The sequence below is a fragment of the Lissotriton vulgaris genome, chromosome 11 (genome assembly GCF_964263255.1).
Source record: "Lissotriton vulgaris chromosome 11, aLisVul1.2, whole genome shotgun sequence".
Lineage (NCBI taxonomy): Eukaryota > Metazoa > Chordata > Amphibia > Caudata > Salamandridae > Lissotriton > Lissotriton vulgaris.
In genome coordinates this window covers 351962873-351980922 of record NC_141699.1, presented here as the reverse complement: position 1 = coordinate 351980922, position 18050 = coordinate 351962873, and the positions used below count along the sequence as shown (strand labels likewise).

At 40.8% G+C, this 18050-nt stretch overlaps 1 protein-coding gene across 1 annotated transcript in view; it reads left to right on the top strand.

The window, feature by feature from the left end:
• The window catches only part of LRRC74B (leucine rich repeat containing 74B), a 323752-nt gene that overhangs the window by 191316 nt on the left and 114386 nt on the right, over positions 1-18050 (top strand). Inside the window, exons 11-12 of the mRNA XM_086943322.1 lie at positions 1594-1722; positions 4875-4960. Coding sequence (XP_086799448.1) covers positions 1594-1722; positions 4875-4960 — 215 coding nt within the window. The remainder of the gene's footprint in view (positions 1-1593; positions 1723-4874; positions 4961-18050) is intronic.

The window sequence follows — 18050 nt, the reverse complement described above, 5'->3', positions numbered from 1 at the left end:
GCACCAGGTATAATGTGTGCAAGGTAGGCGTTCCCACATTAAAAGCCACGTAGAACTGACGCAGTGACATTTACAACTTTTCACTGTGCACTCTGCGACTTGACTGCATTAAAATCCCTCTGCCTTCTCAAACCAGGAATAAGGATTTTATACAGGGCTTTTAACATGGGACTCGCCTCTGTGTTCTGACGCATTGCTGGAGTTCCGTCAGTCTTACGATCAACTCCAGCAATGCGTCACTTTAACGCCAAAAGATGCATCACAATTTCTGATAGATCCGTGAATCCTTGCGCTATGGAGCACTTTATTGTAAATATGGTGCATCCATGGCATTGTTAGTGCATTTGCAGCAGGCACAAGAAATCTGATGCATCAATGCCGATACTTCCATTCTTGTAAATATGCCCCTTTCTGTGCTATCTGGACTGACCTCACCAGGGTGGGACTCAAAAAGCCTACTGAAGCCTGGGGTCCCTGAAGCCTATATGCAAGTGCTCACCCAGACCCGAAGCAAACGGTCGCTGTCTCCTTCTGACCAATCGCAACAGAGACATCCACCTTCATGCACACACAATGGGCCTCTTCTGTACCCACTGAACAAATAAAATTGTGCTTCGGAGAAATGCATTTAAGTGTTCCCACACTGCTTTCTGTCTAAACCTGCACCAAAGAGGAGATGAGTGGACCAACAATAATATAAACTGGAGCCTAAACGTTTTCTGCCATATCCCGTGAGCAAGCAATCAGTCCTCCGAATGGAGGCAAGAAAAGCCTTGCACTTTATATCACATATAAAATATTTTATTGCACCCAGTTGTAAGGGGTTTGGTCTATCCCTGAAGGAATAGATAGCACTGGTTCCTGACTGGGAGATAGGATCTACCTCACTTTGTAAAGGCTGGGATGAGGAAGTATTGGATTCTGGGTTTGAAAGTAACAGCGACTGTGGTGGTCTCCTGGTGTAGCCCTTTTCAATACTCGACTACAGCCTCTTTTCTGCACTGTACAGAAAGGGAAGTTGGAGTTGAAGTGTAGAGAATGTTGAACAGCAAATATCTGCCCATTTCACTCAGACATTACTCAGACAAACAGAGTACAGGCATTTGGTCCCCCTAGAGGCCTGAGAACTACATCACTGGTAAAAAAAAACATTTAAAAAACTCAAGGTTTGATTAGCTAAGTGACTAACCCAGCAGGTAATCTGAGTTAGTTCTATTGCAGCACAAGACACTTTATATGACCGTTTAGTGATCTAAGACACCAGGTTGATCAAAGCGTTTAATGAGAAATGCATTCTGTTTTAGTTAAAGGTTGTGTCAGAGACATCAAGGAGTGGACAGCTGGTGTGATAAGTACATTATCAGCATGAGTCATCTATTAATAGATGCTAGCTTGGCACAGGTATACCATCTAAAGCTATATACACAGTTTAAATGTGCATTTTCAGTGGATGATGACGAAGAGGCAGATGACATGAAAATCAATTGTGAGTTGAAAATTATCTGCCCTGTGACTTCAAAGCCCTTTGAGTGCTTCAGCTGCAGTGAACAAGGCATGTTACATTTTAAGTGTATGTTTGTATTTTACCCACAGACAGATCCACTGACCAAGCTCAAAAATCACCTAATAGAGAAAAGTTTGCAGTTGGTGGATTTTTTTGAAAATGTGGATGAAGACAAGAGCACACTTATTAACCGACTGGAGTTCCAGCAAGGTCTTCTGGTGAGCTTTGGCCCAACAATCACAGTAATTCCGAGTATGATGCAGTGTTTCAGATAGAGTGATGAATGCTTGGACAATGAACTCATTTAATTACTGAAGAATGGAATGTGTATGGATGCTTGGGTTTTCACAGTTCATTTTCTTGAATTCAGTGGCATTCACCTCACATTACATTTCCCAGTGCAGAGTGCTACTCCACAGTCACCAACCTCACCATGTTGGGGTGGTAGACCCCCATTGTTCTCAAATATTTTAATAATTATTCTTTGTAATGTTTTATCCAGCAACAGTATGATTATTTCTGACGGATCTAATTTGACTTTGTCCCATTCCTGTGCCTCTCTATTGTTACCCTACGGTCATCAATAACGATATCCAATTTTCTTTATGTAATTATTCTCACTTTGGCAGCGAACTATCTTATGGACTGCTCCGAGTCAATGTAGAGAAAGGGAGATCATTTTATGCCCCAATCTTGGTCTATTTATTCCCTGTCGTTCTTCAGCCCTTCCCAAACAAACATCTGACTACCAGAAGTGATGGATGACACCAATGCTTGTATGGTGAATCAAGTTCAGCTGCATTTGAGGATGACATGACAACTCCATGTGTTGTGTGGAGCCATCTTTTAGAAGTGCAAGTGTCTCTTTCAACTATTATCCTGTGTTTGCTTGTGCTTATCTTCAATGAAGACACAGTCGAAGTCAAGGAAATGCTTTGATTTTGCGAACCAAGAGAGAAGCCCAAGCTTCTCAATTTTTTCTCTCGAAACTGCCGCAGGCAGTCACAATTGTTTGCTGAGCAACATAAACTTCTTCTGATCCATCGATTGGCATGAGCTGACAAGAAGAGCGCCAATATTCACTCTAAAAACACGTTTAACCATCTCACAGTTCACAGACTTCTTCTTAGAATGGCAGGCTCCATTGGGAAGACATATATCACAGAATCCCATGGTGACTGTGTACAACATAAGGCCACTTGTATTCCATCTCGCTCGTTGTCTTTCAGACCCGGAACAATTCTCACTCAGTCCCTGGCACACATCATACTCTTGAGCATATATTATTTTAAGGGGTGTCGTTGCCCATCACTGCCCACCTTCTCTCTCGAACACGCATTCACTTTCAGAGCTCGAGCAACCCTGGTAAGGAGAGACCAGCACACAGAGGTCCAACCCATCCCCGACAATCTATGTGATTCTTAACATGTATCCGATCTGGATGCAGTCCTTCACTTAATCGCCCACATATTTTGGGGTTCCATGAACTTTCCTTCATGATCAAACCTTGAACCACCCTGTGGGGGAATCAAACGCAAGGTCCTGACTCCATTTGTCTTCCATTGTAATCTTGGAGTAGAGATCTTTCTCAAACCCAGCTCGCTCACAGCTATTTGCCTTCCCTGAAGAGAGAAGATATTGTGTTTTTTTAAAGAGGGGAGAGTGGGATTTTTCCAACCCAAGAAACAAAAATATAGTGGCGTGTGTGAACTGTCATGCTGCGCCTAGATATCAGCTACACTGAGAGACAGCGCTCAAAACCAGCCATGCCTCTGCTGAGAGGTCTAATTTGTATCAAGGGGCATCAATTTGCTCCTTCAGAACACCAACCTCTTTTAGAGGAAGTATTCCCTCCTGGAACCTGAAATATCTTTTAAAGACTATGCCGGGAGGATGGAACAAAATAAGTACAATCAGACTTGTACTATAATCACTAAAGGTTTTCTATTGAAACCAAAGAGATCTGTATCATGCTAATAGAGACATCAATCTGTGGCTCTCATCCCATTTTTTCCTTTTAAAAATTATTGCTCTACAAAAGGAGAGCACTAAAACATACCAGGGCAAGTCTTTAAATCTTTGCCTAGCAGCCTTGAGGGAACTGGCAGCTTTTCTGACAGGAATACCTGCCTTATTAAAGATACCTTTCATTAACCAACAGTTTTTAGAATATATTATGGGAACCGAGCAGAGATGCTGGATATTACATGAATGTGTCAAAAGATATGTCTTGGGCTCCTTTGCCAGTGGTGCAAAAGGAGTGCGCTGTTCATTATTCCTTCAAAAGCAAGATGCTTATTAATAGTCCAATTGAAATTCCCACGTAAAGTAAATCCGCAGGGAGTCTTTTTTATTGGATTTTCAATTCTTTGTTTATTTTTCAATCCATTATTTCATCCAGAAAACATCAATTAAATCAATCAAGCCAACGCGTTTCGTCCTATGTGGACATCATCAGGGCTGCAAAATTCACGAAGATCACAATTTCTGTTGTGTCAATAAGGCTCAATAAGGCTGTGACAAGTGAGTACGGCAGGAAAGACAGATCGGTCAGAGACAGATACGTGTTAGAAGAAAATGCGGCAGGTTGCAGATAAGCACTTTAATACATGACTTAATTGTCACAGCCTTACTGACACAACGGAACATGTGATCTTCGTGAATTTTGGAGTCCTGATAATGTCCACATAGGACGAAACGCATTGGCTTGATTGATTTATTTGATGTACTCTGGATGAGTAATGGATTGAAAAATTAACAAAGAATTGAAAATCCAATAAAAAAAACTCCCTGCGGGCTTACTTTACGTGGGAATTTCAATTGGACTATTAATAAGAATCTTGCTTGTGAAGGAATAATGAACTACATGCTCCTTTTGTATAGGTTGTAGCTTTGTTGTAAGTAGTGGTGGGACCACAGAAAGTAGAGCTTGATTGCAGCTAAGTGATAAATTGCCCTAGCTACACACCAGCGCGCATGTTGTTTGCTGCCCTCACCGCTAGTGAGTTGTATAATCATTTGCCAGTGGTATGCATTGGGTGGTGCTGTGCCCACGTGTTGCAAACAAAGATACAGCATGCCAAGAGCCTGGAATTTACTTTAAAGCTGAATAACGTGTTCTCTTTGCCATTCTGTGGATCACCAGTAGAAAACGGATTAAAAAACGGAAACAGAAAAGACGGCTATATATCTAGTGAATTATTTACCACATGTAGACTATGCATCGAGTGTATATATCATTCAAACTTTTAAACTCTGCACCATGTACATGTGATCCCTGGTATCACTGGGCATGTTGGCGTGTGGGTTAGAGCTATTATTTTCCTCACACATGGTGAAGCCTCCGTTTCTGGGTTTTTTTTTCTTTTAGAAAGCGGGCATTCCACTGTCCCAAGATGAACTTCAGCAGCTGATGGACTCTCTGGACAAGGATAAGAATGGGGAAATTGATTTTAGGTAAAGCCTGACATCTTTTGATAAACATTTGTGGCATTTTTTCGAATTCTATTGCTAAACATATTTTGGTGAACACATGAGATCCTTTGATTAACATCAGATATCTTGTAATGAACTATATGAGATATTTTAGTGATATTTTTAAAACCTTTAGGTAAACTTGTGAATTTCTAACATGTATATTTCGATAAATGTGTTACTTGAAATGTTGTCTCATAGTATTTAGAGACTTGATTTCTGGTAACGTTAACTTTTTAGTTTAGAAGAGGTGTTATACAATTAGGTGATTTGTGTATATTACACTTTGTTTTTAGTAGAAGCTGTTGATAGTGCCTGATTTATATATGTTTATAGAAGTGAGTGTGATGGATGCCACACTTCTTGTTTAAGCCACTGAAGGGGCATGTTATGGTTGCACCAGCATATGTTCAGGTACGGTCAGCATTACATCATGTGCTTAGTTACAGACTTAAATGCCCAGAAACCCCCATAATATACCTATACCCACTGCCCACTGATACAAGTCTGGATCACAAAATCATTCAACTACAAAATTGAAAGTTTGCTTTAGTGAAAATTCCAATTGAAAACACAATTTTTATAGACATAAAAGGTTATATAATTGGTGGTACAAATACAATCTTAACAATATTCAATGCGTTTTACAGAAAGGAAATAGAGATATTACCAGTATGCGTTCAGTCCAAGCACAGCCTTAACAATATGTAGTTAAATCCGTGCACAGCCAACACATGTTTCGTCTTTATCCAAGACTTCCTCATGGCTACTGACGTGTCTTTAGAAATCTATATCCATATAGTCGTGGTACTGGTCAGATAACAATGTGTACATCTATAATACATGAAAAAGGCTTTTTGGTACTCAAGAATAACTGAATCAATCCGATACCAGGTAAGAACCTTCCACTGCACGTAGAACAATTTATGCCAATGTGCATATAATGTATACAAGGCCCCCTTGAAAAAGGATAATCCCCAGTGCCAGAGTCAGCATCCAGGTTTTCAATAGAAATTGCGACTACAGAAAGTTATGATTTTGTAATTTAATGATTTTTTGCTCCGGACTTGTATCAGACTTTATATATGGCATTGTCCTTGGGCAATGTCCATGATTGCACTTCTTTGCAGCAGGATTTCTGTCTGTTGTACCACATGAAAAGTTCATATAGTGACCATGACCACAACTTGTGTTTTCAGTGCTGGTTATATTGCCCTACTGCTGCTATCTGTAATAGGTAATATACCTATACCCAGCCTGCACTATCCAGACACAACCACAAATGACCCAACGCAGTAGAAAATGGACAGACATAATCGTGGATAGCCAGGCACATTCTCAAATGCCCAAGTGCAACCACTATATACCCATCCACGGTTTTAAGAACTCAAATTGAACATGAAAATGCCTACTCCTAGTTACCATATGGGTATGCCCAAGCACGACCTTTGTGTTTTAAGCACACACGTCATGTGCCCATGTAAAATCTCACAACCCCAGGCTCGACCACCTTATGCCTAGGAACAGGCTCTAGTGTTTTTACAATGAACTCACATTGCTATGTTCCATTGCCAAATACTCCTATGGGGCTTCTCGCCTTAAATAATTAGCCACCTGGCTGCATCCCCTGGTGTTGCACCTCACAAATTATTGACCTAACTTTTTTATGTTTATGTGTGAATAATTATCACACAGATCCTCTCTACCGGAATTATTTCCCCTCTGTTGTGCCCCTCAATGAAATATTACCCTTCAGTTGTGCCCATCTACAAAATATTACCCCTTGGTGCCATTCATATTAATTATTACCCCACCTTATGGCTCTAATGCATGAGAATCCCAGAGATCTGCTCTCTGTAAATCAATACTGTGTAGTGTTCTTTTCTGTAAATCACTAAATACACTGAGCAACCCTCATTGTCTCCAATGCTGAACTCTTTAAATGACCAGATCTCTCAATTATCTGTATGAAGTATTGCCAGTTTCATGTTATTAGCCTCCAAACTACCAGCCAGTCCAGTAGGTATTTAAAGATGGACCATCATGGCAGGCTCCTGTGACCGTTTTGGAGCTATAGTAATTGGAAGAGACAATAGTCCTGCACCCCTGTTCATTTATTACTTCTCCCTTTTCTTGGGAGTTGCTGAGCTACACAGTTATCCCACTGCAGACAGTGCTGCTCCCTCAGCCTGATCTTTCTTTATAAGCTTTGTAAGATGCCCATGATGGATGGAAGTGCATTGTCATGCGAGCTCTGTTTAGTATGGATGATGATTTAGGGGCATATTGTTAGTAGTGTACCTATGTGTATTACTGTTTGTGTGTTAGAAGTGTTAGGATGCACTGAAGCAGCAGTGAGACAAGAAGCAGGGGACTACTTTCACTCGATCCACTTCATTTGCCTGACCCTTCTTCCTCAGGAGTGGGGAATAGGACGATGGACACTTTTTTTGTTAAAGAGGAGCACTCTTTTGTAATCTGGTTAAACTGTTTAAACTTAGATAATCTTTTTAATTTAGCGTGCCACAGTGGTAGGCGTACTGTCCTGTCATGCCTTCATTCAATTCATCAGTATTCAAGTACTACTACTTGACCTCTGTGCACTGATATGCCTTTGCTTGCATATATTAACTGTAAACTCTATCTCAATACTGGCTGTTTCAATATAACACCCTTAGCTGTACTCTGTTCATACAAATATTGATCACGAAAAAAAAATCGCTCTGAACAACCTAATTTAATCTGTTGCAATCACAGAAATCACATTCTTAATTTTTACAACATGTAGCAGAAATTCCAATTCATGCTTGAGACATATTCATGCTTGTGCCCAATGCATTTCGGGCCCTTCTGGCCCTTCTTTGGCGGCTGAGTCTATAAACAACATAAATGTTTATTCATTAAAATTACATTCAATATGCAGGGAAAAAATTGAGAGTTGTAATCAACCCAACTTCATGCATCGCTCTGAAAGTGTGAAAAACTTGTCACATGGACATGTATAGTTGTGAGTGACAGAGTGAAAAAAGAGAAACAAAAAGGACTGAAAGACCAAACGAAAATCCTGATTACTAAGTCAGAAAATCAGAGTTCGCAACCACCATTTCCTGTGTCTGCCAAACCATGTTTAGAATCCATCACTGTACCCCATGAATCACACGTGTAAGTACAAGTACCTTAGTCCTGCATGTGCTGTACAAAATCCTGAAATGTTAAAAAAAGAACACTCTAGTATCGTTTCTGTGCCCTAGCCAAACAACCATTACATGTATATGGCCCTCTCCACGTTAATACTGACCTGGCACTTCACCACGAGTCGCTGAAGTACACGTTAAATGCAAAACCAATGAGGGACGCAAACCTGAAACAACACAGTCCACCAAATGTACTCACTCAAATACTATTTTGCTCGTGCTAATGCAACCACGAAAGCCTAAAGTGCAATGATTCTCACCTCTCGACAATTTTACAGAAATCCTTGCCGTCTACACCAGCTCCTTGACATTCGTGGGCGTAAATCACGTGCTGTCTGGTAGAGCACAACAACGGACTAACCTCCGCTCTTTGATACTATGGTGCGACTTCCAAGGGCGCCATGTTCAAAACGAAATGCTGTATCTGATGGAATACATGATCGAAAACGTGTGCCTACTGGGCAAGATACCAGCCAACCACCTGGAAAACCCGCAGGAAAACAAGGAGAAGTAAAAGAAAAAAGACGCCAAAATCTGAAGAGTCAGAAAATAACGTAATATTTAATATTTTATCAATAGAGCTTACGTCTCACCAAACTAACCTTCTTAACAAAGGACTAGGATATGTTCCCACATACCAATCGAATGCTCTAGAAAATGAAGTTCCCTTATTCAAATTTATGAGGATTTTACGTTTGAAATACTTTTTTTCTAACATAACATCAGTAGAATCAGAACGACCGGAACCAGAATTCATCAAATTTAAACCCAAGTCCACATGATTCAAGCTCCCACATTGCATAAAGTCTTAGATGTATTTGAAAATTTGGTTAGGAATGACCTTCAAAAGATGAACACCAAGGGGTCCAAAGGCACTAGTTTCACCAAATATGATAGAATCACGTTGAAGTCCCTTGTTGAAAATCCCAGACTGGTGATACAGAAAGCTGACAAAGGAGGGGGTATTGTGATTATGGACAAGACATTTTATGTACAGAGGTCAAAGAACATATCTCAGATTTCAATATGTATCTTTTACTCGACCAAGATCCAACTAAGCAATTTTTTTCGACTCTAGAAATAATCCTCAAAAATGTGAGAGGAAATTGGATGGATAACCTCAGTGACACGATCATATTTGACAGAGATCAACCCTAGGAGAACTAGACTCTATATGCTTCCCAAAATCCATAAGGATCTTTTCAATCCACCTCTACGACCTATTGTCACGGGTTGTGGGACTATATCCGAACCATTGGGGCAGTACATAGCTCACTTTCTACAGCCTTTTATTTAAAATTGGGTTTTGTATGTGAAAGATGCCACGCATTTTCTTCAGAAGATTCAAACTCTGAAACCAAATGAAAATACCATTTTGTGCACCTTGGATGTTAAACCTTTGTACACATCCATCTTGCATTCAGGTGGTATGGAGACAGTGGAGTGTGCCTTATCAAAACAACAGGAAATAGGAGTGGATAAAGTGTTTGTTTTGGAGTTGCTGCACTTTTGCCTCTACCACAGTTTTAAAAAAAATATTTTTATTCATTTAATACATAGGTAATGATGATACATACACAGAGCAGGAGCCATACAGCACGGGGTCACATTTCTGCAATTATTACCATTCACAAATGCAATAAATCTTTATTTCCAGTAGGGTAGCCATTGATAATACCCCCCAAATGCGCCCCCTTTCCCCTACTCCTCATCAGAGCTATTTGGAATCTGATTCCGGAATTGGGTCACAAAGTTCCCCTCTATATGCGTTCCAGGGCGTCCAGATCTTAGCCCATTTTTTGGGGCACTTACGCGTGATGTACACAGTTCTTTCGGTTACCATGTTAAGATCCATATCTCTGCACCAGGCCTCCAGTGTCGGTAAGTCCACTGCACCCCATTTCTGTGCGATATTCCTTTTCGCCGCCATAAACCCCTGTGTGACCCATGTTTGACCATAGCGTGTAAGGTCGTTTGGTTCCCATAGCTTGAGTAAACATCTACGCGGCTCTGGCAGCAGCGACACCCCCATCACCTGAGAAATTGTTCGCTTTATTTGTCTCCAATAATCCACTATTTTGGAGCATTCCCATGTGCATGAAAGATCCCTCCTCCCCGTATCCTCTTAAAAAATATGGGTGCTGTGCCCGTGATATTCCAAACAACATGATTCCTCACCACAGTTATTTTCAATGGGAAGACGATTACTACTTTCAACTCACTGGCACATCCATGGGTTTTGCTGGGGCTCTAGCATACGCAAATACTTACATGGCTAAATATGAGGAAGAATTCATCTACAGAGATAAAGACTGGACTGATAACTTGTGGATGTATTGCTGTTACAACGATGATATTTTCATTTTCTGGAATATTAGCATGGGAAAATTGGTTGAAAAAATTATGCAATTAAACCCATACAATGATCACATACAGTTTACCAGCACCATGAGCAACCAGTCTCTACCATTGGTAGATGTTCTTTTGATAAGGAAAGGAAATGTTATTCACACAGAAGTCTATCATGAGATGACAGATAAGAACGCCGCATTACAATTCAATAGCTTTCACCCTCAAAGTCTCATCCAGAATCTCCCGTATTCTCAATTTTTTGAGAGCGAAGAGAATTTGTTCAGACAACATTGCATTGCAAAAGAATTTTAAAATTCTATGAAAGAGGTACACATCCAAAGAATATCCGACTAATATTATTGATCAAGCAATTGAGAAAACAGAAAGTAAAACACAAGACAATCTTCTCAACCCAGAGCCCAAATCAAGGATGTCCATACAAGTGTTTGTGTCTACATATTCTACTTGTTCGAAGAGTTTGAGGAAGATCATCAACAATATATGGGAGATTTTACAAAATGAAAGAGATTTCAAGAATCTGTTTAAAGAGAAACCTTTACATGCTTACAAGAGGTCTAAAAATCTAAAGGAAATGTTGAACTAATCTCCAATGGTCACCAACGAAGAGTTCAAGGGCACCAAGAAGTGCCAGAATTGCATGCATTGCAATAACGTGATCTGTAGGAGTTTCTACAACATCCTTTAATAGGAAAATCAATTAAACTGAAGCACAATGTAGATTGCAATTCCAAGAATTTTATCTACAGTACAAAGTGTCCGTGTGGACTCTTATATATTGGAAAGCCAGAACGTAAACTCTAAACGCAAATTTCTGAACATAAAAGCATGATTTGGAATTCTAAAATCAACAGAAGTTTAGCATTACACTGAATGGAAAATCACCATACCTTTGCTCAAATTAAATTTCAAGTCATTGAAATAATAAAACCCCAACCAGGCAAAGATCTCACCAGATCATTGCTTCAGAGGGAAATATTTTGGATCTGGAGATTAGATACGCAGGATCCTAAAGGTATCAATGAGAAAGTAGATTTGAGTTGTTTTTTTATGAGGACAACCATGAAACACATGACTGTTGTACATATTGATGTAACAAATTGGTAAATATTTCTAAACATGGTCATTTGTTGACATTATGCATTGCAATCATCTTTTTTTTTTAAATGGTTCGTGTAAATATGCACACAGTATTGGACCTATACATTCACACTGTCTTGACTTCGTTCTTACAAGTTTTCATTTCTTTGCATTTCTTATTTCTTTATTCGTTTCTGTTAGATCCATGATTGTGGGTGTGAGGGATGTGCGCGGTTTTATTTGGTTGATCGCAACGCCACTTTATTGGGTTAGACCTTAGTGAGTCTGTGCCCAGTAGGCACCTGTTTTCGATCATGTATTCCATCAGATACAGCATTTCGTTTTGTACATGGCGCCCAAGGAAGTTGCACCATAGTATTAAAGAGCGGAGGATATTCCTTTGGTGTGCACTATCAGATAGCCCGTGATTTACGTCCACAAACGCCAATAAGGCGGGGCAGTAACAGTAAGAGTCACTACGGTTGTGGAGGAGCTGGTGTAGACGTCAAGGATTTCTTTAAAATTGTCAAGAGGTAGTCGAGAGGTGAGAATCGTAGCACTTTAGGCTTTCGTGGTTGCATTAGCGAGAGCAAAATAGTATTCGAGTAGGTAACTTTGGTGGACTGTGATGTTGTTTCAGGTTTGCGTCCCTCATTGTTTTTGCATTTAACCACATCGCTGCGTGCAAGATTCCCCTCCTGTGCTGGACCACAATTTAAACGGGTGTGGTCATGGCGCGCTCAGCTCGTCATGAGCACACGAGCACTATGCTGCATGACGAGCTGAGCTCATCATGAGCACAGAAGAGGTTAAAGTGTACTTCAGAGACTCATAGTGAAGTGGCAGGTCAGTATTAACGTGGAGAGGGCCATACACATGTAATGGATGTTTGGTTAGGGCAAAGAAACTATACTAGAGTGTTTTTTTTTACATTGCAGGATTTTGTACAGCACATGCAGGACTAAGGTACTTGTATTAACACGTGTGATTCATGGGGCACCGTGATGGATTTTAAACTTGGTTGGGCAGACACAGGAAATGGTGGTTGCGAACTCCGTTAGTAATTGGATTTTCTCTTGGTTTTTCATTCCTTTTTTTATTTCTTTTTGTTCACTCTGTCACTCACAACTATACAAGTCCTTGTGACAAGTTGTTCACACTTTCAGAGTGATGCATGAAGTTGGGTTGATTACAACTCAATGTTTTCCCTGCATATTGAATGTATTTTAATGAATAAACATGTATGTTGTTTATAGACTCAACCCCCGAAGAAGGGCCAGAAGGGCCCGACATACATTGGGCACAAGCATGAATATGTCTCAAGCATGAATTGGAATTTCTGCTACATGTTGTATACATTAAGAATGTGATTTCTGTGATTGCAACAGATTAAATTACGTTGTTCAGAGCGATTTTTATTGTGATTATTTGAATGAACAGTGCACAGCTAAGGGTGTTATATTGAAACAGTACAAAAGGGGGTGGTGATGGACGGAGCATTGTCTCACATCATCTCTGTGGGACAGAAAATTCAATTATTCAGTCTCCCTCTCCTGGGGGCACTGTGTCCAGTCCATAAGAGTAGTACAGGATATATTTTTAGACTAATGCAACTCATATACTTATGTACAAGCACACTATGGATCCTCACTTCCAGCCCTCTTCCCAAGTCAAGGAACATTGCTGTTTGAGTGTACTAAGAGTACATAGAGCATGTGGTACAGGGTCCATCATCATTTTTATTTACTCCTGCCCTCTGGGATCACATAGTCTGATCGCTGTTGTGCTGCAAATAACATATCTGAATGTGTTTACATATGCCACTGGTACCTATACTGCTGGCATGTATGCGTAAGCAGGCAGTTGAACCATATAATAAGCTATCTTGTCTTTGTTTCTTGCAGTGAGTGTACGAGGTTACTGTTCTCATGATGTTGTCAGACATGGATCCACACTTTCATTAAACTCCATTAAGATCATCCCCATTCTTGGACTAACTCCATTGTACATTTTCTCATGATGCCATCGACTATTGGAAATCATTGCATGCAGCCATCGTCCCACAACCAAAATCATCTCATGAATATAACTATCATGACCATCATTGGATTGCTTGATATTCATTCCATTGGACAAAACCATCAGAATAATGTAATGAGATCATACTGATGCTATTAGTTGATCATGCACAGAATCCTCTGTTTAACACATAACAAGTTTATCCTACTAACAAATTAGAGTCATCTAACTATATCAAGTTTATGCTATCACACAATAACCCTTAGCATTGTATAATTACCTCATAGCTATGCTGTCATGTAAACACCTGAAGGATCAGATAATGGTATCTTAACTATGCTGTTGTGCAATTAACTGTAGAATCGTCTAATTAACAGTTTTGAATGTTGTATGGCCAGTGCTTGACACAAGTTCCTATGAATATTATGATTGTCACAATACTGCAAACTATGGTCTGTTTCATGGTGGGTGTATTGGGATTGATAATGGAACTCTGTTCTAAGATACAGATAAGTGCTATAAAGGAGTGTGGTGGGTGGCTGTAGAAAGTTACAGACAAAGTGGAGGAGAAGAGAGAAACCTGGATCATTAGGTTGGCTGTGAATTGAAGAGACACACAAGATGATTGCAACCAAGGGGTTAGGGTAGAAAAGAAGAGGCTGCTACTGAAAAGTGCAGATACTGTGATGCACTCATGAAAAAGGTAGCAAGAAAAAATGTCAATGCATAGAAAAAGGTAGACATGCTAGAAAAGGAGACAAACAACAAAAGAAAAGGGACCCTGGATGGATGGAAGGTGAAGAAGGCTGAACAGTAAAGCAGAGGGGCAGAGGGGTGGGGATAGAGTAAAGGAGGGCATGTTCTATTAGTTAAAAAGCATACGTTAAAAGGCTAGATCAAGCTGTGTGACACTGGAGCATGCAACATGTTGGGTTCAATCATGAAGTCCTTCAATATTTTATAAACATCTCATGACACAGATTCGGGAAACAGTCGGGACAGCACGGGCAGAGCCACACGTGTTCCAACTTGCCTTAATCACGCTTCTGCCTTAACCACTCATATGTGTGGTTAAGGCAGTGCGTGGTCCAGCTGCTGGGCTGGCGGATGCAGGAAGGATCGGGAGAGGATGCGACTCAGTGAGGTAAGTGTAGCTGGGTTTTGCACGGGGTTAGTTTGTATGGTTTTGGGGGCAGGGTAGTTTTCAGGGCTGGAGTTTAGGGTAGTTTTCAGGATTGGGTGGGGTTTGGGGTACTTTTCAGGGCTGGGGGGTTGGTGTAGTTTTAGGGGCTTGGGTAGTTTTCAGGGCTGAGGGGAGAGGGTTGTTTTTTAGGAGGGAGGGGTAGTTTTCAGAGTCAGTGCAGGGGCTTGTGGGCTGTTGTAGGGCTCAGGGCAGGGAGCAGGGATCGTAATACTTTTTAGGGCTTAGGGGGGCAGGGTCGTTTTTGGGGGTCGGGGTACTTTTTCGGTCTGAGGGCAGGGGGTATATTTTAGGGCTTGGGGGTGTTGGGCCCTATTAGGGCTTAGGGGAGGGGAGGGTTGTTTTAAGGGATAGGGGTTAGGGTCGTTTTTAGGGCTTAGAGGAGAGCAGGTCGTTTTTAGAACTGTGGGACAGGGAAGTTTTTAGGGCTTGGGGTGAGGGGGCTGGTTTTCAGGAGGGAGGGGGTAGTTTTAGGACTTAGGTCGGGGGCAGGTGTCGGGTGGTTAAGACTTACCTGTCCAGTTTTAACCACGGATATGTCTTTACCATACATGCCTTAGCAACGCATATAATTTGTTGTAAAGACATATTTGTGGTTAATGGAGATATTGCTTTTGGGAGTCGCCCCTCTTCTCTGGTCCCTGGATTGGTGGCCGGTAGCCCTTTGCCCTTCCCCTATCCCCAATACCCTAGTCAAAAACCTGGGCATTCACCTTGATCATGCCTTAACATTAACGGTCAAAATGGGGGTTGAGTAGTGCACTCCTTTATCTGTTGTTGTCTTTGAATATTCAAATTTTACTGCACTCAGTTTTAAACGGGTGTGCTGAGAGGGAAGGAGGAGCCACCCTCCACAGAAGTTAGAATAGAAAGTTCACTAGTGACAGAGGTCATTAGACCCTACTCGCACTACCTGTGGCAGATGTCCATCTGCCTGTATAAACTACAACATTACTAATGCTTGGTATACTTTCAAAGTTTTAATCTTGAATAGATCATTTCATTATTCACAATTTATCTAAACATATACATTTTACAGGGAAAATCAATATTGTTTAGTTCTGTTCTAGACATTGCAATTGCTATCCAAACAAAAAATGAAAAATAAGTTCAAACAACTACATTATCAAATCCCAATGCATTTCGGGAGTATTTCCCATTCGTCAGGGAGCGCGAGTTTACTGAAAAAGACTAGACAATAAGCTTGTTGACAGACATGACGCATAAATTCTTGGTTTGAAAAATAAGTGCACTGATGTTGACCAAAGACTTCTGATGATTGCTAACCCGTTTTCGCTGACGTGGTTTCTTTCAATATATGAGACCGTGGGCTGATGGTTAAACGTGAGTCACTTTCAAAGATAGTAGATACCGAAATATGTTGCCAGCGTTGATTGTTTAAGGAGCTAAGTAATTAGAACCTGCGTAATGCAGCTAAGTCACACGTTTTCTTCTGGAGAAATTACGCTGAAGCGAAGTCTTTTCCAAGGGGTAGAAAGTTACTGAGAAGTGCTTTGAAAAGTAGATAGGGGCTTGAAACTGGCGTCTGGTTTCGTCAATCTTAATGTCGAAGTCTGTGAGACGACCCGCATAGGGACGCTCACTCGCGTCCCTACGCGGGTCGTCTCACAGACTATCTACTTTTCAAAGCACTTCTCAGTAACTTTCTACCCCTTGGAAAAGACTTTGCTTCAGCGAAATTTCTCCAGAAGAAAACGTGTGGCTTAGCTGCATTACGCAGGTTCTAATTACTTAACATTAAAGGAGCATGCTGCCCATGCTGCTAGTACTTCCTTCTATGTGTTGGGCCTGCTACGACGAGTCTTCCCTCTCTTGCCAGACTATACTCGGAAATTAAGACCATGATTATGAGCTGTCTTGATTATTGTAATGCTCTCCTGGTCTCTGCGAATGAGTCATCCCTTAGCAGGCTACAGGTGGTTCATAACACTGCTGCGCGACTCATCACAAACTCTCCGTCCAAAACCCAGTCACTTCCCTTGCTACAAAAACTCCACTGGCTTCCAATTCGCAAGGGTGTAAAGTTCAAACTTTGCTGCACAGTCTATAAAGCCTTGCACAAAATAGGCCCTTCCTACATCTCTAGAAAAATCAAGCCTTATACCCCCTCTAGGACTCTTAGGTCTTGCAGCAAATCACTTCTCCAAGTCTCCAGGGTTAGGAAAGCCAGGCTAGGTTAGAAATCCTTCTCGTACCTCGTCCCCGGTACTGGAACCAGCTCCCCATACACCTGTGGCAATGCCCTGATTATCTGCTCTTCAGGAAACTTCTCAAGGCATCCCTGTTTTAACATCTTCCTCAGCCCGCTAGCAGCTTCGTCCAAAAGCGCAGAGATACCCCTTTGGGGGTGATTCAGGCGCTCTACAAAACCAATAAATAAATAAAGAATTGAGCTGTTGCGACTTCGTGGAACCGGCATGCGTGCTTAAATCATGCGTGGTTCCATCACACAACCCACAGATTCTAATGAACTCATATCCATGGTCCTTGAAACAATAGCATAATCATATAACTTATGTAAATTATATCCATAGCATCACACAAAGAAACACCAAAACCAACTACCTGACTCCCAGTGATGCCACCTGCAGAATTATCTTATACGGTCAAGTGCATGTGCTGATACACACACTCCAGAATTGTCTGTTTAACTCGTATCCGTGCCTTCATAAAAACAGCAGAATCAACTAAGTATCACCTTACCCGTATTCTCATAAAAATGCTAGGATAATTTTCTAACTAGCTCATATCTAGTCATCACACATACATAACCAAAATCATTGAATTTACTGATATCCAAGCAATCATGACAACTCATACCAGTGCTTTTATAAACAAAATATTTTAACAATATAATGAACTCAAATTCACACTCTCTCATACAAACACTACATGAATCTTTTATTAAATTCATATCAATGGTTGCAACAAAGCACCAGCAGAATTGTCTGAGCTCTTATATTAAGCTTTTTCTGCTACCACACTTCTTATCGGCATGTCCTTGTCTAGTACTCTGAAGTCCTGAGTCTGGAAGTGGGCGTTTGAAAGATTCAGAAGCTGCAGGGGCCAAACTCATGTTCATCTGATCGTATATAGGCAGCAATATAACATAACATGTTTTTATCTTATTACTCATGTTCATGCTACCAGATAGTACGGCAGAATTATCTTGAACTTATTTCATACT